The 21,125-nt window shown below is 46.8% G+C and overlaps 1 protein-coding gene across 1 annotated transcript in view; it reads right to left on the bottom strand.

The window, feature by feature from the left end:
- The window catches only part of nhej1 (nonhomologous end-joining factor 1), a 240,088-nt gene that overhangs the window by 199,248 nt on the left and 19,715 nt on the right, over window positions 1–21,125 (bottom strand). Inside the window, exon 4 of the mRNA XM_078227828.1 lies at window positions 11,731–11,869. Coding sequence (XP_078083954.1) covers window positions 11,731–11,869 — 139 coding nt within the window. The remainder of the gene's footprint in view (window positions 1–11,730; window positions 11,870–21,125) is intronic.

Raw genomic sequence — 21,125 nt, 5'->3', positions numbered from 1 at the left:
CGTTCACTCCCTCCACCACTGACACAGTGGTAGTGCACAGTGCACCATCTACAAGACCCACTGCAGCAACTCATCAAGGCTCCTTTTACAGCACCTTCCAAACCTGTGACTCTACTATCTAGAAGGACAAGGGCAGCAGATGCATGTTCTGCAAGTTCCCCTGCAAGCTACACACCATCCTACCTCTGAACCATATCACCATTCCTTCATCATCATTGGGCCAAATCTTGGAACTCCCTCTCTAACAGCACTGTGGGTGTACCTACACTACGTGCACTGAAGCTGTTCAAGAAGGTGGTTCATTGCCACCTTCTCCAGGGAGAAGGGGAGGGCAACAAATGCTGACCTCGCCAGTGATGCTCACATCCTCAGAATCCATACACTTTTTGTAACTTGCCTGCAAAGCAATTTGGGACATTCTGAGGTCATTGAAGGTGCGGTATGACTTGCAATCCAGCAGGAGCCACCGGAGAGCATTCAAAAGCATAGGTCAATGGCTAGCTCCCTCTTCCACCTACCCCTTCACAGCCCGGGGCATAGAGAGTTACTTAAATGATTCCAAGCCACCTCGGCTGAGAACAGCCAACTCGTGATCAAACTTGGCCCAGTGCCATATTTTCCCGCAGATCTACTGACTGAACCATTCGGAGGAATTGAGAGGCATCAAAGGAGAGTTCTTACAACATAAGCAGCAGTGATTCATGATTATATAAACCCCACCCCCACAATCGGGTTCAAAGACCCAAGGATGAAGGAGGAGGAGGAGGAAGGTAGAGAGAAAATCAAAACCACTTCTCTCATTTTTCTTTTTGCAACCCAAACAGTAAAGTCACACAGACTCTGCGAACCTAATCCCCAGGTTTCTACTGTGGCTCTTGGATCATATTCTGATTAAAATTCAACTTGATTGACACAAAGATCAACATTATACAGCACACACTACTACAAGCTGCACTAACATGTACCAAGAACCCCTGACTGCAAACACCCAACTGCTCCAATATCAACAGTTCCTCGGTAAGTTTCTTTTGATTTTCCTTGCCCATTTGACACACAACATCTAAGCTTGGTAAACCTAATCCCAGGATTTCTTTTTACTGTATGCATGCTTTTTGGGGAAAAAAATCTTTCATATAAAATTCAATCTGACTGACAGAAAGATCAACATATCCCACACAAAGCACTGTAGTTTACGGAGGAATGATATTACTTTGACTGCTCTCAGACAAATATTTTTCCTGTAAATACGAAGGATTCTCCAATCAACTATGTCCAATTCGAAACATCCAGAAAAAACACGCTAAAATAACGCATTTGTTTTCGGCTGGGGAGAGGGAATTGTTTCATGGACAGACACACGTGCGCACTTACCCACAGACATGCACTTTCATATTCAGTCAAGCACAAACACAGAGCGCAGACATATACCCACCTGCTGACAGACACGCAGTCCCAACCAACCGACAAGCACACAAACTGACCATCAGGAGTGCAGGCCGACCGGCTGGGGCGCAGGCCGACCGGCTGGGGCGCAGGCCGACCGGCTGGGGCGCAGGCCGACCGGCTGGGGCGCAGGCCGACCGGCTGGGGCGCAGGCCGACCGGCTGGGGCGCAGGCCGACCGGCTGGGGCGCAGGCCGACCGGCTGGGGCGCAGGCCGACCGGCTGGGGCGCAGGCCGACCGGCTGGGGCGCAGGCCGACCGGCTGGTGCGCAGGCCGACCGGCTGGGGCGCAGGCCGACCGGCTGGGGCGCAGGCCGACCGGCTGGGGCGCAGGCCGACCGGCTGGGGCGCAGGCCGACCGGCTGGGGCGCAGGCCGACCGGCTGGGGCGCAGGCCGACCGGCTGGGGCGCAGGCCGACCGCATGGAGACTGACAGACAAAGCGTGCGTGGATCGATAAGAAAGACGCGCAGAGTGACAGACAGCTCTCGTGGTGTAAGTCACAGTAAATTGGAGGATAACCTGATGACATCAACGCGGTTGCGTATACAACAGGTAATGAGTTAAAGTAATTTGGTATAAAATAAAAGATAAAGGTGCCACAGTCCCAAGTAACGAGGGGGAGAACTGGCTGGTGGTGATTTAACCTGAGGATCACCATACCTGAGGCGAAGGGCAAGGTTGAGAAGGCGGGGTCTTCATGAATAACCTCGGCCGGTACAGGAATTGAACCTACGCTGATGGCATCGCTCTGCATCGCTAACCAGCCGTCCAGCCAACTGAGCTAAACCGACTCCCAGGAAGTTGATATAACTCTAGGAAATTCACAAGTCTAACATCACTGACAGCGTGCTCTTCCTGCGAGTGCTGTACTAACTTTCTCCAACTGGCATCAACTTAAATGGGAGTGCTTGAGATTTCTTTTAAAAACAAAAAAACCCCAGTTGGCCCTGGGGTCGAGTGGTTCCCCCGAGCTGAATCTTCGCTGGGAGTCACAGCCGATTAGTCCCGTCTTCAGTAGATTTCATAAAATTCTTCTTGGCACGATCACCGAGAGTCCGTTTCCCCTGGAAAGTCTGATGTCACAGTCTCAGGATGCAGGGTTAGCCGTTTAGGACTGAGATGAGGAGACATTTCTTCATCCAAAGGACAGTGAATCTTTGGAATTCTTCATCCCAGCGAGCTGTGGATGCTCAGCCAATAGAATATATTCACAACTGTGAATACTAGATTTTTGGATAGCAATGAAATGTGTTCCCTTATTGGGACTGGAGTTGCTGACATGCTTTGTCCTCAATTCAAGTGCATCCTATCATGTGTATTGTACAATCCCAATAAGGGGACACATTAGATAGTTTACACATTATGCAAAAGGTCTTGTCCACATAACTGCTCAGGGGAACGAAGATTGCTTCAGAACATAAGAAATAGGATCTGTATTAGGCCATTCAACCCTGCTCTGCTGTTCAACGTCATGGCTGATCTTCTACCTGAACTCCATCATCTCGCACTTTTCCCATGTCCTTTTATTCCCTTACTATGGTGTTAATGTAAGCCTAGCTGTGACACTAATAAAATGAACTTTAGACTTTAAACTTTTAAAACTCACTTGCTTTTGGGTTAGAAGGTTACAAGTTTAGACCCCATCCCAGGATGTTGCCTGGATTGAGTGGCATGCCTTATGAGGATAGGCTGAGGGAGCTCGGTCTTTTCTCCTTGGAGAGACGTAGGATGAGAGGAGACCTAATAGAGGTATATAAGATGTTGAGAGGCATAGATTGGGTGGACTCTCAGAGGCTTTTTCCCAGGGTGGAAAAAGCTGCTACGAGAGAACACAGGTTTAAGGTGCTGGGGGGTAGGTACAGGGGAAATGTTAGGGGGAAGTTTTTCACACAGAGGGTGGTGGGCGAGTGGAATCGGCTGCCGTCAGTGGTGGTGGAGGCAAACTCAATAGGGTCTTTTAAGAGACTCCTGGATGAGTACATGGAACTTAATAGGATGGAGGGTTATAGGTAGGCCTCAAAGGTAGGGATATGTTCGGCACAACTTGTGGGGCCGAAGGGCCTGTTTTGTGCTGTAGTTTTTCTATGTTTCTATGTTTCTATCCCAAAGTCTTCAGCACCAAATCTAGGCCAAGGGAGCACTGCACTGTTGGGCAGAGGTGCTGTCATTTAGATGAGAACATAAGAACATAGAATCATAGAATCCCTACAGTGCAGAAGGAGGACATTCGTCCATCGAGTCTGCACCGACCACAATCCCACCCAGGCCCTATTCCCGTAACCCCACATATTTACCCGGCTAATCCCCCTGACACCAGGGTCAATTTAGCATGGCCAATCAACCTAATCCGCACATCTTTAGGACTGTGGGAGGAAACCAGAGCACCCGGAGGAAACCCACGCAGACACGGGGAGAATGTGCAGACTCCGCACAGACAGTGAGCCGAGACCGGAATCGAACCCGGGCCCCTGGCATTGTGAGGCAGCAGTGCTAACCACTGTGCGGCAGCAGTGCTAACCACTGTGCCACCGTGACGCCCACATGGTGTAAGTGGGAAATAGTGCCAGCAGACTGCGGATGAATCATTCCATTGCACAGAGTTTGCACTGTGTCGGAAGGTGTGGTGGTGGGAAACAAAGGGAGGAGGGATGTGGGGTAGAGCGAAGGGGGGAGAACGATCCACATGGCAATATTCCCAACTGTGCACCAAACATTGCTGTCTCACAGCAGAGAGAAAGTTCCCACCAGGCTCATTTTCTAGACTAATCCAATGTCCGGTGAGACAAAGCCAGTTTGATCGCAATCCAGTCACAAATTTACTGAGGTCACCAGTCAGTTTTTTTATATGGGTACACTTTCCAGCCAGCCTCACGTCAAGCTAAACAAAGAGGCTCGACGGTGAGAAAAAAATCACTCGGCATTTAAACAAAAATACAGACGTGGATTTAAAACCAACAGAAAGGCAGGAAAAACAAATAAAGGGATGTGAAGCCTAATCAGAAATATAACTATTGGAGGGCTTTTTTTTTTCATGAAAAGGGAGTCAAGTAGCACAGAGATTCCCTCCATTATAAGAACTTTGCAGCACTAAGAAACTACGTCAACCCTTCCGAAACAATCTGTACTGCGGTTTACAACAACCTGCATTTATATAGCACCATCGACTCTGTCAAATGTCTCAAGGTGCTTCACGGGAGTGTTATCAAACAATATTTGACATCGAGCCACAGTGGGTGGTAACAGGACAGGTGGCCAAAAGCTGGGTCAGAGAGGTTTGGCTTTGATTGCTATTTTAAAGAAGGTGAGTGAGGCAGGGTGGGAATTCCAGAGCCTGGGGCCCAGGGAGCTGAAGGCACAGCCGCCCCTGGTGGAGGAATTAAATCAGGTGATGCTGAAGGGAACAGAATTGGGGGAGTGCAGAGATCTGGGAGGATTGGAGGGCTGGAGGAGGTTACTGAGCAGAGACAGGGAGCCATGATGTGGAGATGCCGGCGTTGGACTGGGATGGGCACTGTAAGAAGTCTCACAACACCAGGTTAAAGTCCAATAGGTTTATTTGGTAGCACAAGCTTTCGGTGTGCTGTTCCTTCATCACGTGAGTGAATCAGTCCACTCACCTGATGAAGGAGCAGCGCTCCGATAGCTTGTGCTACCGAATAAACCTGTTGAACTTTAACCTGGTGTTGTGAGACTTCTTACAGAGATAGGGAGGGGAAAGGTCATGGAGGGATTTAAAGCTTAAAGTTAAAATTTATTAATTAGTGTCACAAGTTGGCTTACATTAACACTGCCGTGAAGTTACTGTGAAAATCCTCTAGTCACCACACTCCGGTGCCTGTTCGGGGACACTGAGGGAGAATTTAGCATGGCCAATGCACCTAAGCAGCACGTCTTTCGGACTGTGGGAGGAAACCAGAGCACCCGGAGGAAACCCACGCAGACACGGGGAGAACGTGCAAACTCCACACAGACAGTGACCCAAGCCGGGAATTGAACCCGGGTCTCTGGCGCTGCGAGGCAGCAGTGCTAATCACTGTACCGTTGTCGGTTCAGGAGCAAATGTAGGCAGGCAAGCAAAGAATGATGGATCATTGCTGTTAATTTGTAGTATTAAAGAAATAAAAAGGATATATACAATGTAAAATCCTGCCCTGTGAATAGTATCACCTTTTGTTTTTTCTCTGCAGTGACCGTGTTAGCCACGAAGAGATAAGAATGTAAGAATTAGGAGCAGGAGTGGGCAATTCAGCCTCTTGAGCCTGCTCAGCCATTCAACACAATCGTGGCTGATCTCACCTTGGCCTCAACTCCACTTTCCTGCCGGTTCTCCATAATGCACCCTTACAGTTCTCAATTCCTGGGTCAAACGGCTCTAACTTCTTGATTGATGGTATCTTAAGGTCGTCTGTACCTGTTTCTTCTTAGTTTCGAATAGCCGCAGAGAGGCAGAGAGGTTTAGGTAGAAAGTCCCAGTGCTTAAGAGTCCAGGAAGCTGAAGATGTGGCCACCAATGGAACAAATCAGGGATGAGCAAGAAACCAGAGTCAGTGGAGTACAGAGGTCTCTGAGGGTTGGTGGGCTGGGGGAGATTACAAAGGTAGGGAAGGGGCAAAGTCATGGAGGGATTTGACAACAATTTTACATTTTCAGAACAACAGTCCCCCATTGCGCCAGTGCAATATCTTCCATTATCACGGCGACCATCTTCTGCACTCAGAGCTAGGTTACCAAATTACTGTTGTAAGAAGTCTCACAACATCAGGTTCAAGTCCAACAGGTTTATTTGGAATCACGAGCTTTCAGAGCGCTGCTCCTTCATCAGGTGAGTGGACAGGTAGGTTCACAAAAACGGCATATATAGGCGAAGACACAATTACAAGATAATTACAGATTGGAATGTGAAGAATGGTTGGAATGCGAGTCTTTACAGGTAATCAAGTCTTTACAGGTATAGACAGTGCGAGTGGAGAGATGGATAATCGCAGGTTAAAGAGGTGTGAATTGTCTCAAGCCAGGACAGTCAGCTGGATTTTACAAGCCCAGGCCAAATGGTGGCAGTTACATGGAGTGTGACATGAACCCAAGATCCCGGTTGAGGCCATCCTTATGCGTGCAGAACTTGGCTATCAGTTTCTGCTCGGCGATTCTGCGTTGTCGTGTGTCTTGAAGGCCACCTTGGAGAACGCTTACCCAAAGATCGGAGGCTGAATGCCCTTGACTGCTGAAGGGCATCATGGCCTGGTCTCTTAATTTTTTCTCAACTATTATCTTAAATCTGTGTTTCCTCTGGTTAGTGATCCAACCACCAATGAAAATCATTTTTCTTTATTTACTCTCATCAGAAACCATTTGCAAAGTTAATCACCTCCATCAAATTTCTGAGACCAGTTTCACAAATTCTCCGTTTGAAGCAGTTGCCTCTGGATGAATAAATAGCATCATCACTGGGCTGCTGCACTTGCTGGGGTTTCAGTTAGTTTTTTTGTGATGTCTTCAGAAAAATTCGATTAAGAAAACATTGCTTGAAGACTTGGCCAAGTTGCCCATATGTGAGGGCTGAGTCATCGAGTGCCAGGAATACTTGGCAGAGTCAATAACCACAGAGGCACTGTTACATGTGGGTTATGAGGGTGGAGAATGCCCACTCAAGAGATCTCAGTGTACAACAAAACCTTGCATTTATAGAGTGCCTTTTAACATCAGAGACTGATCACCCGACAATACTTGAGACCCAGCCACAGGTGACCAAAAGCTTGGTTGACGAGATAGGTTTTATGAAGCGTCTTAAGTGAGTCAAAGAGCGTTAGGGAGGAATTCCAGAACTTTGGGCCCTGGAAGTCAAAGGACAGTGGCAGAGCGAAGGAAATGAGGGATACACAAGAGGCCTGAAGTAGAGGAATGCAGAAATGGCGGCACGGTCGCACACTGCTGCCTCACAGCGTCAGGAACCTGGGTTCAATTTCCAGCTTGGGTCATCGTCTGTGCGGAGTCTGCACGTTCTCCCCGTGTCTGCATGGGTTTCCTCCGGGTGCTCTGGTTTCCTCCCACAGTCCAAAAGACATGCTGGTTAGGTGCATTGGCCATGCTAAATTCTCCCTCAGTGTCCCCGAACAGGCACCGGAGTGTGGCGACAAGGGGATTTTCACAGTAACTTCATTGCAGTGTTAATGTAAGTCTACTTGTGAAACGAACAAATAAACATTCAATGACATGATTACACTGCCAATCAATTCAGCTGAATTTAGCCAACCAAGGAACCAATTTAAAATGTTCAATCCCATTCCTATTCACATCTAATTATTCTTAGAGATTTTTTTAAAAGTTCTTACTTATACATTGCCTCTTTATTCCTCCTCTTAATCCAATCTTTTCCCCTCTATTCTTCTTTTGATACCTAAATATCTAACTTGATTCTAATACATCCCGTTTTCTTCACTGCCATTCCTCTGTTTCTTTCTCAATCCTTAAATCTCATTTGGTTAAGGAGATAAATTGTTGGACCCCTCTTTCAGCATGGTCCCAGATGCCCTGTTTCCCTCACTACGCTATTATTAGATTGCAATTCCAACAAGTTACAACATTAATTATATTCCATAAGAATATAAGAACCGGGAAGACGAGGTCATACAACCCCTCAAGCCTGCTCTGCCATTCAATAAGATCAGGGCTGGTCTGCTGCTTCAATAAGGAGTCTCACAACACCAGGTTAAAGTCCAACAGGTTTATTTGGTAGCAAACGCCACTAGCTTTCGGAGCGCCCCAGTCCAACGCCGGCAGCTCCACGTCACTGCTGCCTCAACACCACTTTCCTGTCGCATCCCTTGATTCCCTGAGACACCAAACAGCCATCTGTCCCAGCCTTAAATATATTCGGCGATGGAACATCCCACAACCCTCTGGGGTAGAGAATTCCAAAGATTCGCAATGCTTTGAGTGAAGCAATTTCTCCTCATCTCAGTCCTAAATGCTCAGCCCATTATTCCGAGACTGTGTCCCCATGTTCAAGATTCTCCAACGCCGGCATCTCCACATCAAGATTCTCCAAGCAGGGGAGACAATCTCTCAGTGTTTACTCTGTCAAGCCCCATCAGAATCTTGTATGTTTCAAAGAGTTCACCTTTCATTCTTCTAAATCTAGAGAGCTTAGGCCCGATTTACTCAGCCTCTCATCATCGAACAATCGTCTCGTCCCAATCAAGTACATCTCCGCCAAATTGGTGAGGAAAATTCTGACTAAATGTCTCTGACACAAGACGGCACGGTAGCACAGTGGTTAGCACTGCTGCTTCACAGTGCCAGGGACCCGGATTCAATTCCCATCTTGGGTCACCGTCTGTGTGGAGTTTGCGCATTCTGCCCGTGTCTGCGTGGGTTTCCTCCGGGTGCTCCGGTTTCCTCCCATGGTCCAAAAGACGTGCGGGTTAAGTGGATTGGCCATGCTAAATTGCCCCTTAGTATCAGGGGGTAAATGCAGAGGGTTATGAGGATAGGGCCTGGGTGGAATTGTGGTCAGTGCAGACTCAATGGGCCGAATGGCCTTCTGCACTGTAGGGATTCTATTCTATATTCTACGATGACCCACTTCAGCAAGTTCTAGCCCATAAATTGGTCTGGATCTTACTTAACCACATGTTGTGGTTCATTTCTATTGAAGGGATGAAGTAAAATGGATCGGCTTTGCTTGTGAAGATACCATCATTATCATCTTAGCAGCAAACTGGACAGTTCTTGCCCACTCCACGGGTAAGCAGCTATTCCACAGGGGAATTGGTCAGAGTGCTCTGGGTGGCTGTTCTGCACTCTTCAGGCCCACATCCCAGTTTACTGACACACACACAGAGGAATTTGAGACAATGGTGGAAATTTTCTGGTGGGTCCCACTGATGGTGATCCTCCCCCTCCCCCGGTTGCGGGTTCCCTGGCATTGGAGGGTGCCAACAAACCCGTGGACAACGGTGGTAGAACCAGAAGATCCTGTTGCCGGCCAATGGCCAGCCACCTCCATCACCACATAACACAGCGGGGGAGCGTGTTGAAAATCCCATCCTATACATTGAGGATGGAAACAGTCTAAACTTTCCCCTAAATCTACAATCCCACCAATTCTCTCACCCCAAAAGATAAACTGAAGCATTTTCATTCCAACAGCAAGATATTGATAATGTTTGGCACATTGCAGATATTTGCAGTAAACACTGAAGCAAAAAGAATTTATACAGCAGCTTTCCCAGCCTGAAGTTGTTTCAAAGTGCTTTACGGGCAATTAATTATTTTTGAAGGGCAGTCACTGCTGTGATGTCAAAAATGAGGCAGCCAATTTGCGCAGAGCAAGCTCCCACACACAGCCAAGTAATAATGGCCAAATAAATTGTTTCTGTGACAACGGATGAGGAATAAATATTGTTTTTTTAAAAGTTTATTTATTAGTGTCACAAATAGGCTTACATTAACACTGCAATGAAATTACTCTGCAAATCCCCTAGTCGCCACACTCCAGTGCCTGTTTGGGTACACTGAGGGAGAATTTAGCATGGCCATTGCATCTAACCAGCACATCTTTCGGAATGTGGGAGGAAACCGGAGCACCCGGAGGAAACCCACGCAGACACAGGGAGAACATGCAGACTCCGCATAGCCAGTGACCCAAGCCAGGAATCGAACCCTGGCGCTGTGAGGCAGCAGTGCTAACCACTGTGGCACCATGCCGCCCAGGACACTGGTGAGAACTCCCAATCTTTTCTTCAAAATGATGTCAAGGGATCTTTAACAGCTCTCCAAGAAAACAAACCAGGAATTTGGTAAGCATTTCAATCGAAAGAAGGTACCTCCGACAGTGTAGCACTCGCTCAGTTCTGACACTGAGAGTGTTAGTCCATACTACACACTCAAATCTTTGGAGCAGGCCTTAAACGCACAATCCTCTGAGCCAGAGGACAGATTGCTAACCGCCGGGCTAAGCATGCCCCCTCATTTACTGGGGATGGAGAGATGGAATGGATGGAAATCAAACCCAATTGTCAGCAGACATCCATATGCGATACCAGTACAGGCCACATGATGGCAACCAGGAGCCAACTGTTTGCCACCTCTTGTCACCCATCAACGCAATTGTACAGTTCCGCTGTTGTCCTGACTTTGGTCAATTCACTGCACATACCTTAGAAGCAAATCCAGGTATGCCCTATTCTGCATATTAGGAGGATAACGGAGAGGATTTTATCCACATGTATCCTCCTAACAACACTAACCAAAGATGATTACTGTTTGTTCTGCATAAATTGGCTACTGTGTTCACCTACTCCGGGGTGTTTCGATAATGTGACTGGTACGATATGATGCAAGCTTGGTCTTTCTAATGGAGCCTGACATCCATATGCGATACCAGCACAGGCCACATGATGGCAACCAGGAGCCAACGGTTTGCCACCTCTTGTCACCCACTCTTTCATGTTGGACAAGTGTGTTGGCCGTAGCTCAGTTGAAGACACTCTCGTGCCAATGGTTCAAGTCCCATGCTGGGACTAGAATACACAATCTCAGCCGATACTCCAATACCGAGAGCGCGCAGAGCTCATCGGCAGAGCTTTCCAATGGGAGCTTAAACCGATCTCTGTCCTCCCTCTCAGGTGGACACAAAGGTCCCACAGCAGTATTCTGAAGTACAACAAAAGAGTTCTCCCTGGTATCCAGACATTCATCTCTTAACCAAGGTATCTACAGTAAGAAGTCTCACAACACCAGGTTAAAGTCCAACAGGTTTATGACTCATCGGATGAAGGAGCAACGCTCCGAAAGCTCGTGATACCAGATAAACCTGTTGGACTTTAACTTGGTGTTGTGAGACTTCTTTCTGTGCCCACCCCAGTCCAACGCCGGCACCTCCACATCAAGATATCTACAAAACAGATCATCTGGCCATTAGCGCATTGTTATTTGTGGGAGCTTGCTGTGCGTAAATTGGCTGCCATGTTTCCTCCATTACAACAGTGACCACACTTTGCAAGTAGTTCACTGGCTGGAATGTGCCTTGAGCCATCCGGAGGGTTGTCTTCCTCTCTGTCTCTCCAATTCTCCCTTTGAGGCGAACTCAATAGGGTCTTTTAAGAGACTCCTGGATGAGTACATGGAGCTTAAAATAGGATGGAGGGTTATAGGTAGGTCTAGAAGGTAGGGATGTGTTCGGCACAACTTGTGGGCCGAAGGGCCTGTTTGTGCTGTAGTTTTTTCTATGTTTCTATGTTTATTTATTCAGATCCTTGGTACAGATTACCACAAAAGGTCCTCACCTCTACTGAGCATAGCGCCATTTTCCTTGTAGTCGAGAATCTCTGCGTCTTTCCTCTCCAAGAGCAGCATCAGGTCCTGGGTCTGTCTGTGCAAAGCCTGCATCATATTCAGCAAGGGGCAGATCATGTGGCGGGATACCTGCAGATAATAGATGGGGACAAATTGGATTGGTTATGGCACCTAACGTTACAGGTCTTTCACCTTGTCTGAAACACACAGTATTCCAAACATGCTGCAATGTCACCCAGTGCAGAACTGATTAAAGCTATTTGTAAGTTCTGTGCATTCCTCATTAATGCTGATGGAACCATGGATTTTTTGAGCACAGAAAGATGCCACTCAGCACATTAGACCATCTGGCTCTCTTGAGAAATGTACACAGTTAGTCCCATTTCTAGAGTCATAGAGGTTTACAACATGGAAACAGGCCCTTCGGCCCAACTTGTCCATGCCGCCCAGCTTTTACCACTAAGCTAGTCCCAATTGCCCGCCATTGGCCCATATCCCATAGCCCATCTTACCCATGTGACTGTCTAAATGTTTTTTAAAAGACAAAATTGTACCCGCCTCTACTACTACCTCCGGCAGCTTGTTCCAGACACTTACCACCCTCTGAGTGAAAAAGATGGCCCCTTTTGTATCTCTCCCCTCTCACCTTAAACCTATGCCCTCTAGTTTTAGACTCCCCTACCTTTGGGAAAAGACGTTGACTATCTACCTTAAAAGTAAAATACTGCGGATACTGGAATCTGAAACAAAAAACAGAAAATGCTGGAAAATCTCAGCAGATCTAAAAGCATCTGTGAAGAGAGAATAGAGCCAACATTTCGAGTCTGGATGACCCTTCGTCAGAGGAGTTCTCCCCAGTGTCCTGGTCAATATTTATCCTTCAATAGACATTGCAGAAACAGATTGTCTGCTCGTTATCATTTTGCTATTTGTGGGAGTTTGCTGTGTGGAAATTGATAATCAAGTTGTACCAAATACAATTTACGGTTAAAATTCTGAGATCCTTTCGATGCTTCGGCTGACTTCAGGTAAATAGTGCACAGAGAGCTACAAGACAGAGGAGCAGTAGTAGGCCATTCAGCCCATCGAGATCATGACTGATCTGATATGATAATCCTCATCTCCACTTTCCCACCTTATCCCCACTACCCTAATTTCCTCACTGATTAAAAATCTCTATTTCAGCCTTGAACCTACTTAACGACCCAGCCCATACCGCCCTCTACGGTAAATAGTTCCACAGATTCACTACCCTCCGAGAAGAAATTCGTTCTCATCTCTGTCTTAAATGGGTGACCCCCTTATTCTGAGATTTTGCCGTCTGGTGCTAGATTTTCCCACAAAGGGAAACAACCTCTCATCATCTACCCCGTAAAAGGCCCATGAGAACCTCAGCGTCTCCAAAGCAACCGAACAGAAACTCTAGGTAGCTGTTTCAGGCGGATGAATTTAAAACTTGGATTACTACATGGAATTATGTTGTTGTGGCAATTGCAGAGACTTGGATGAAAGGACAGGATTGGCAGCTTAGCATTCCAGGATTTAGATGCTTCAGGCAAGATAGAGAGGGTGACAAAAGAGGTGAGGGTGTTGCTTTACTGATTAGGGAAGATGTCTGTACAGAGGGAGGACATCTTGGTGGGATCATGCAGTGAGGCCATCTGGGTAGAACTCAGGAACAGGAGCGGTGCAATCACATTGTTGGGGTTGTACTACAGACCTCCCAACAGCCAGCGTGAAGGATTAAGGAGAATCCCAAGGCTTTTTATGCGTATATAAGGAGGAGGAGGGTAGCTAAGGAAAGAGTAAGTCCACTCAATGACAGTGGAGGGAAATTGTATGTGGAGCCAGATGAGGTGGGTGAGGTCCTTAACGAGTATTTTGCATCAGTATTCACAAAGGAGAAGGATGTGGTGGATGGTGAGTGTAGAAAGGAGGATGTTGACATTCTAGGACATGTTGAGATAAAAAGGGAGGAGGTATTGGAGGTTTTGAAAAACATTAAAGTGGACAAGTCCCCAGAGCCAGATAGGGTCTATCCCAGAATACTGAGAGAGACGAGGGAAGAAATTGCTGATACCTTGCCCAAAATCTTTGTAGCCTGCTTAGCCACAGGAGAGGTAACAAAGGATTGGGGAGTAGCTAACATTGTTCCTCTGTTTAAGAAGGGCAGAAGAGAGAACCCGGGAAATTACAGGCCTGTGGGCCTCACATCAGTGGTGGGGAAATTATTGGAGAAGATTCTTAGGGACAGGATGTACACACATCCGGAAAAGATTATTAGTGATTGGCAGCATGGTCTTGTGAAGGGGAAGTCGTGTCTCACAAACTTGATTGAGTTCTTTGAGGAAGGAAAGTAGACCAGGGCAGGGCAGTGGATGTTGTATACACGGACTTTAGTAAAGCCTTCGATAAGGTTCCTCATGGCAGGCTGATACAGAAGGTGAAGTCATATGGGATCCGAGGTGAGCTGGTAAGATGGATACAAAACTGGCTTGGGGATAGAAAGCAGAGAGTAGCAGTGGAAGGGTACTTTCCTATCTGGAGGTTTGTGACAAGCGGCGTTCTACAAGGATCAGTGCTGGGGCCTCTGTTTGTAATTTCCATAAATGATTGGGAGGAAAATGTAGATGATCTGATTAGTAAATTTGCAAATGATACAAAAATTGGGGGAGTAGCGGATAGTGAGGAGGATTGTCAGAGGATACAGCAGGATATAAATCAGCTGGAGACCTGGGCCGAAAGATGGCGGATGGAATTTAACCCGGACAAATGTGAGGTGATGCGATTTGGAAGGACTACTGCAGAAGGAAAGTATACAATAAACGATAGAGCCCATAGAAATGTTAGCATACAGAGGGATCTAGGTGTGCAGATCCACACTTCCCTGAAGATGGCACTCAGGTGGACAAGGTAATCAAGAAGGTGTATGGCATGCTGGCCTTTCATTGGTCGGGGCGTTGAGTATAGGAATTGAAAAATCATGTTGTAGCTGTATAAGACTTTGGTTAGGCCGCATTTGGAGTATTGTGTACAATTCTGGTCGCCACACTACTGGAAGGATGTTGATGCATTGGAAAGAGTGAAGAGATTTACCAGGATGTTGCCTGGTTTGGAGGACGTGAACTATGAAGAAAGGTTGAACAAACGTGGATTGATTTCATTGGAGCGTCGGAGGATGAGGGGGGAACCTGATAGAGGTTTACAAGATTATGACAGACTTGGATGGAGTGGACAGTCAGAGTCTTTTTCCCAGGGTCGAAGGGTCAATTACTCGGGGGGCATAGGTTGAGGGTGAGAGGGGGAAGGTTTCAAAGAGATGTAAGGGGCAAGTTTTTCACACAGAGGGGGGTGAATGCTTGGAACGCGCTGCAGGAGGAGGTGGTGGAAGCAGATTCTATAACAATGTTCAAGAGGCATCTGGATAGATACATGAATAGGCAGAGAATAGAGGGATATGGACCATGTAGAGGTAAAAAAATAGTATATTAGAGAGGCATCTGTGTCGGCACAGACTTGGTGGGCCGAAGGGCCTGTTCCTGTGCTATGCTGTTCTTTGTAATAAGAAATTTACAAATGGATATGGATAGGTTAGGTAAATGAGCCAAAATTTGGCAGATGGAGTTTAATGTGGATAAGTGAGAGATTATCCATTTTGGTAGGAAAAATAGAAAGGCAAATTTTCTCAATAGTGAGAGACTTCGTAGTGCTTCAGTGCAGAGGGATCTGGGTGTTCTCATGCATGAATCTCAGAAAACTAATATGCAGGTACAGCAGATGATAAGGAAAGTAAATGGAATCTTGGCATTTACTGCTAAAGGAATAGAATATAAAAGCAGTGAAGTGTTGCTGCTACTCTACAAAGCATTAGTGAGACCACACTTAGAATATTGTGTAGTTTTGGTCCCCTTACTTGAGGAGTGGTGGCAGGGTGACACAGTGGTTAGCACTGCTGCCTCACAGCGCCAGGGACCCCAGATTCAATTCCCAGCTCGGGTCACTGTCTGTATGGAGTCTGCACGTTCTCCCCGTGTCTGCGTGGGTTTCCTCCAGGTGCTCCAGTTTCCTCCCACAGTGCAAAGGTGTGCAGATTAGATGGATTCGCCATGCTAAATTGCCCCCTTAGTTTCAGGGGGACTAGTTAGGGTAGATGCATGGGGTTGTGGAGATAGGGCCTGTGTGGGATTGTAGTCGGTGCAGACTCGAATGGGCACTGTAGGATTCTATGATTCTAATGTATTTGCAATGGAGGCGGTTCAGAGGAGGTTCATTAGATTGATTCCAGAGATGAGAGGTTTGATTTACAAGGATAGATTGGGCAGTTTAGGCCTATACTTCCTGCAGTTTAGAAAAATGAGAGATCGAATTGAGGTCTACAAGATGATAAGGGGGAAAGACAAAGTAGACGTGGAGAGGATGTTTCCTCTTGTAGGACAATCTAAAATAAGAGGTTATAGTCTTAGGATAAGGGGTAACAGATCTAAAACAGAGATGAGGAGAAATTATTTCTCTCGGGGGGGGTGAATCTGTGGAATTCACTACCCCAGAGCACGGTGGATGCAGGAAGTTTGAGTAAATTTAAGGAAGAGGTGGAGATATTTTTTAATCGGTAGTGGAGTTGAAGGGTGATGGTGAATGGGCAGGAGTTGAGGCCGAGATGGGATCAGCCATGATCGTATTAAATGGCGGAACAGGCCCGAGAGCCTGAATTGCCTACTCCTGCTCCTAGTTCTTATGTTTCTTATGAGGGGGCACAGTTTAAGACTGAGAGGAATATTTTTCTCTCAGAGGGTACTTGGTCTGGAATTCCCTTCTCCAGAGAGCATTGGAGGCTGGTTCATCGAAATTATTCAAGGGGGGGGGGGGGGGGAGAAGGCAGGAGTTGAGGCCACAGCCATGATCTTACTGAGTGGCAGAACAGGCTCGAAGGATCAATTGGCCTGCCCCTGGCTCCAAGGTCCAGTGTTCCAATAATAAAAGCCAAAATACTGCGATGCTGTAAATCTGGAATAAAAACAGAAAATGCTGAGAAAACTCCGCAGGTCTGGCAGCGTCTGTGGAGAGAGACCCAGAGTTAACGTTTCGAGTCCGTGTGACTCTTCGACAGAGCAACTGCTGTCCTGAATCGCCACACGGACTCGAAACGTTAACTCTGTTTCTCTCACCGCAGACGCTGCCAGACTTGCGGAGTCTTTCCAATATTTTCTGTTTGTATCCCTATGTCTCAATGGTAATGAGCAACTGTGCAAAATGTATCCCAGTACAACTCAACATCTTTACAAGGAGCATTTTATAAGTGAGGGGAACAGGTTAAGAAAGGATATTACTCACACACACACACACACACACACAGTCAGTGCCATGTATGATAGTTAGTGTTGGGTCATGAGACTTGTAATTTTCCAAAGAATTGAGGAGAACTGGAACATTGGACATGCAATCATTCACAGGCCGCTTATAAAAATATATATATAAATGTGAAGCAAGGTGCAACTTTACCACAGCCTGCTGATCGGTATCAGACTGAATAATTGAGGTTTCCAGCAGCAAATAAACTGAGGTTTAGAATAGCAGCTCAAAATCAAATAACATCAAGCTTCACATTTTTTAGTGTTTGGTCACTTCAGACCCAGGTTCCTCAAAAACCAACATTGGCTGCAGTCTTTGTGTTGGATGTGGTCAGTCTGCTGGGCCTCAGTGACCGCACGAGTCTGGGCTAAACACAGCCAATGGTACATCACGCCTCCCCACATGGGCGTCGCCGCAAGTTAGTACCTGACCACCAATCGCCCTCAATGTTGACTGATAGTTTCGGCCGTGGCTCAGTGGGTAAGTCTCTCTCGCCTCTGAGTCAGAGGTTTGTGGGTTCAAAGTCCCACTCTAGGGACCTGAACACAGCATCCAGGCCAGTACAGCGAGTCCAGCATTTGTGGAGGGCTGCACCGTCAGAGGTGGTGTTCATCGTATGAGATGTTCAACTGAGGCCCCCTCTGCTCTCTGGGGTGGGCAGGGAGGATTCCGCAGCACTATCACTACGAATGCTACAGGAGGTTGGCTCGAGGGGTACTCACCAATATTTATCCCTCAATCAACATCACTTAAAGAACTGCTTATCACATCGCAATTTGTGGGATCATGCTGGGCACAAACTGGTGGCCACTCTTCCCACAACAGCCATCACATTTCAAAAGTGCTTTTCTGGTTTAAAAGTTTTTTCGGGTACCCTGAGGTTGTGAAAGGCCTTTCCTTCAAGTTAAGTTAGGAACAGGAGTAGGCCACTTAGCCTGCGCTGCCATTCAGGTCAGGTTTTGTCTGATCTGTGACCAAACTCCATATACTCGCTGAAGTTCAGTAAGAAGTCTCACAACGCCAGGTTAAAGTCCAACAGGTTTATCTGGAATCACGAGCTTTCGGAGCACTGCTCCTTCATCAGGTGAGTCCAAAAGCTCGTGATTCCAAATAAACCTGCTGGACTTTAACCTGGCGTTGTGAGACTTCTTACTGTGCCCACCCCAGTCCAACACCGGCATCTCCACAAGCTCGCTGAAGTTGAAAGCAAAGTTTTGTTGCACCTGGTACAGCATTGAGTAAACTGGTTGGGTATGAAGTGCTTTTGGGTGCCAATTAACAGTCATCCATCTGTTTGCTAATAAAACTTGATTTTTAAAAATTTGATTTATTATTGTCACATGTATTAGTATACAATTAAAAGTATTGTTTCTTGCGCACTATACAAAGCATTCCGTACATAGCGAAGGAAAGGAGAGAGTGCAGAATGTAGTGTTACAGTCATAGCTGGGTGTAGAGAAAGATCAACTTAATGCAAGGTAAGTCCATTCAAAAGTCTGACAGCAGCAGGGAAGAAGCTGTTCTTGAGTCGGTTGGTATGTGACCTCAAACTTTTGTATCTTTTTCCCGATGGAAGGTTGTGAAAGAAAGAATGTGATGGGATCTTTAATTATGCTGCCTGCTTTTCCAAGGCTGCGGGAAGTGTAGTCAGAGTCAATGGCTGGGAGGCTGGTTTGTGTGATGGACTGGGCTTCATTCACGACCCTTTGTAGTTCCTTGCGGTCTTGGGCAGAGCATGAGCCATACCAAGCTGTGATACAACCAGAAAGAATGCTCCCATGTGCTCTTGGGCTTTTGAGTTACACTGGCAAGGTTGCATTGATTACCAGTTTCTACTTTGTCCAAGGGAGGTGATCATAGAATCCCTACAGTGCAGAAGAGGCCATTCGGCCCATCGAGTGTGCACTGACTCTCTGATAGAGTAACTTACCCAGCCCCTCTCTCCCACCCTATCGCTGTAACTCCACACACATTTACCATGGCTAATCCATCTAACCTACACATCGTGGGACACTAAGGGGCAATTTAGCATGGCCAATCCACCCACCCCACACATCCTTGGATGTGGAAGGAAACTGGAGCACCTGGAAGAAACTCACACAGAAACGGGGAGAATTTGCAAACACTGGGTCCCTGGTGCTATGAGGCAGCAGTGCCAACCACTGTGCCACCATGATGCCCTCTTACCTTAGAAGTGTTTCATCCCCTCTCTCCCACCCTATCGCTGTAACACAGGATCAAAAGAATGAATGTCACCATCGGAAAAGGCCTTACAAAAACAAACACAGTGCCGCAGGATTAGCTCACACTCTGTTTTTCCCTGATGGTTTTGAGATTTCCCCCCACCCCAATGTATTTGCTCAGACGCTGAGTACTGATAGCATCAATGGACCAACCTGCACGGATGGAGTCACTGAATGGAACAAGAGGATGACAAATTTCAATTTGTGCAATTGTCATAGCACATAGTGAGGCCATTCAACCCAGTGAGGCTGTGCCAGCTCCCAGCAAGAGCAACTCAGCGAGTCCCACTCGCCCTCCCTTTCCCAGTAGCTCTGTAAATATTTCCACCTTCCGATTCCCCTTTAATCTGCCTCCACCGCACTCTCAGGCAGCTCCTGACTACTCGCTGCATTAAAAATGTTTTTCCATATGTTGTATTTTTTTGCCAATCGCCTTAAACCAGTGCCCTCTGGTTCTCAAAAATTTCACTAATTGGACAATTTCTCCCCTGATCTACTCAGTCCAGACCTGCTCAGGATTTTGAGTCCTCTATCAAATCTCCTCTCAACCTTCTCTTCCCCAGTGAGGCCAACCCCACCTTTTCCTATCTATACAGGTAACTCTGTAGGACTCCACTCACAAATTAATAGGAGCAAAGACTGAAATCAACCATAGTGCAAGGGAGCTGGACCAACCAGTGCACAATCTGAGTTACATCACCTCTCCAGACAAGACCACCCAGCCCAACAGCTTAACAGCAATACTTCACCGTTAATGCCACTGGAATGTCCATAAGACCATAAGACATAGGAGTAGAATTAGGCCACTCGGCCCATCGAGTCTGCTCCGCCATCCAATCATGGCTGATATTTTTCTCATCCCCATTCTCCTGTCTTTTTCCCATAACCCCTGACTCTCTTATTGATCAAGAACCATAGAACCATAGAAAATTACAGCTCAGAAACAGGCCTTTTGGCCCTTCTTGTCTGTGCCGAACCATTTTTCGCCTAGTCCCACTGACCTGCACTTGGACCTATCTATCTCTGTCTTAAAGACACTCAATGACCTGGCCTCCACAGCGTTCTGCGGCAAAGAGTTCCACAGACTCATCACACTCTGGCTGAAGAAATTCCTCCTCATCTCTGTTTTAAAGGATCGTCCCTTTAGCCTGAGGTTTGTCATCTACAGCTCAGCACTTTCACCTCCAAGACTAGGGTTCAAGTTCCGCTCCAGAACGAGAGAATCAAACTCTGCTTGTCAGTAGCGAGGGTGAACTGCTCTGTCAGAGGAAGTATTCCAATGATGACCCTCTTGGCCTGTTCAGCAAGACATGAACATACAAATTAGCAGCAGGAGTAGGCCATTTGGCCCCTCAAGCCTGCTCCACCATTCAATAAGATCATGGTAAATCTGATTGTAACCTCAACTTCACATTGCACCCACCCCAATAACCTTTGATTCCATTGTTAGTCAAGAATCTATCTATCTCGCTCCAAAGATTCACCACCTCAGTGAAAAAAAATCTCTTCCCATCTTTGTCTTAAATGGAAGACTCCTTATGTTTAAACTCTGACCTCTCGTTACAGTCCCGCCCATAAAGACAAGTGTCCTAAAGATCACATGATCCTCTTGGCAGAGCCTGGAGGGCTTTTGGCACCCCGGTCAACATTAACTATTCTTCCGTCAATGAAACACCGTTAAAGAAATCCACCTCTCAGCTACAGGTAGAGCATTTCAATATGCACAATGCGTGCCACATTCACCCACACAGTGTTAGGGGCCAGATCAGAAATTCCAAGGTATATTATGAAGC

The sequence above is a fragment of the Mustelus asterias genome, chromosome 14 (genome assembly GCF_964213995.1).
Source record: "Mustelus asterias chromosome 14, sMusAst1.hap1.1, whole genome shotgun sequence".
In the NCBI taxonomy this organism is placed as follows: Eukaryota; Metazoa; Chordata; class Chondrichthyes; order Carcharhiniformes; family Triakidae; genus Mustelus; species Mustelus asterias.
Note: the sequence above shows the minus strand (reverse complement) of the source record. Positions and strands in the feature narration are given on the sequence as shown.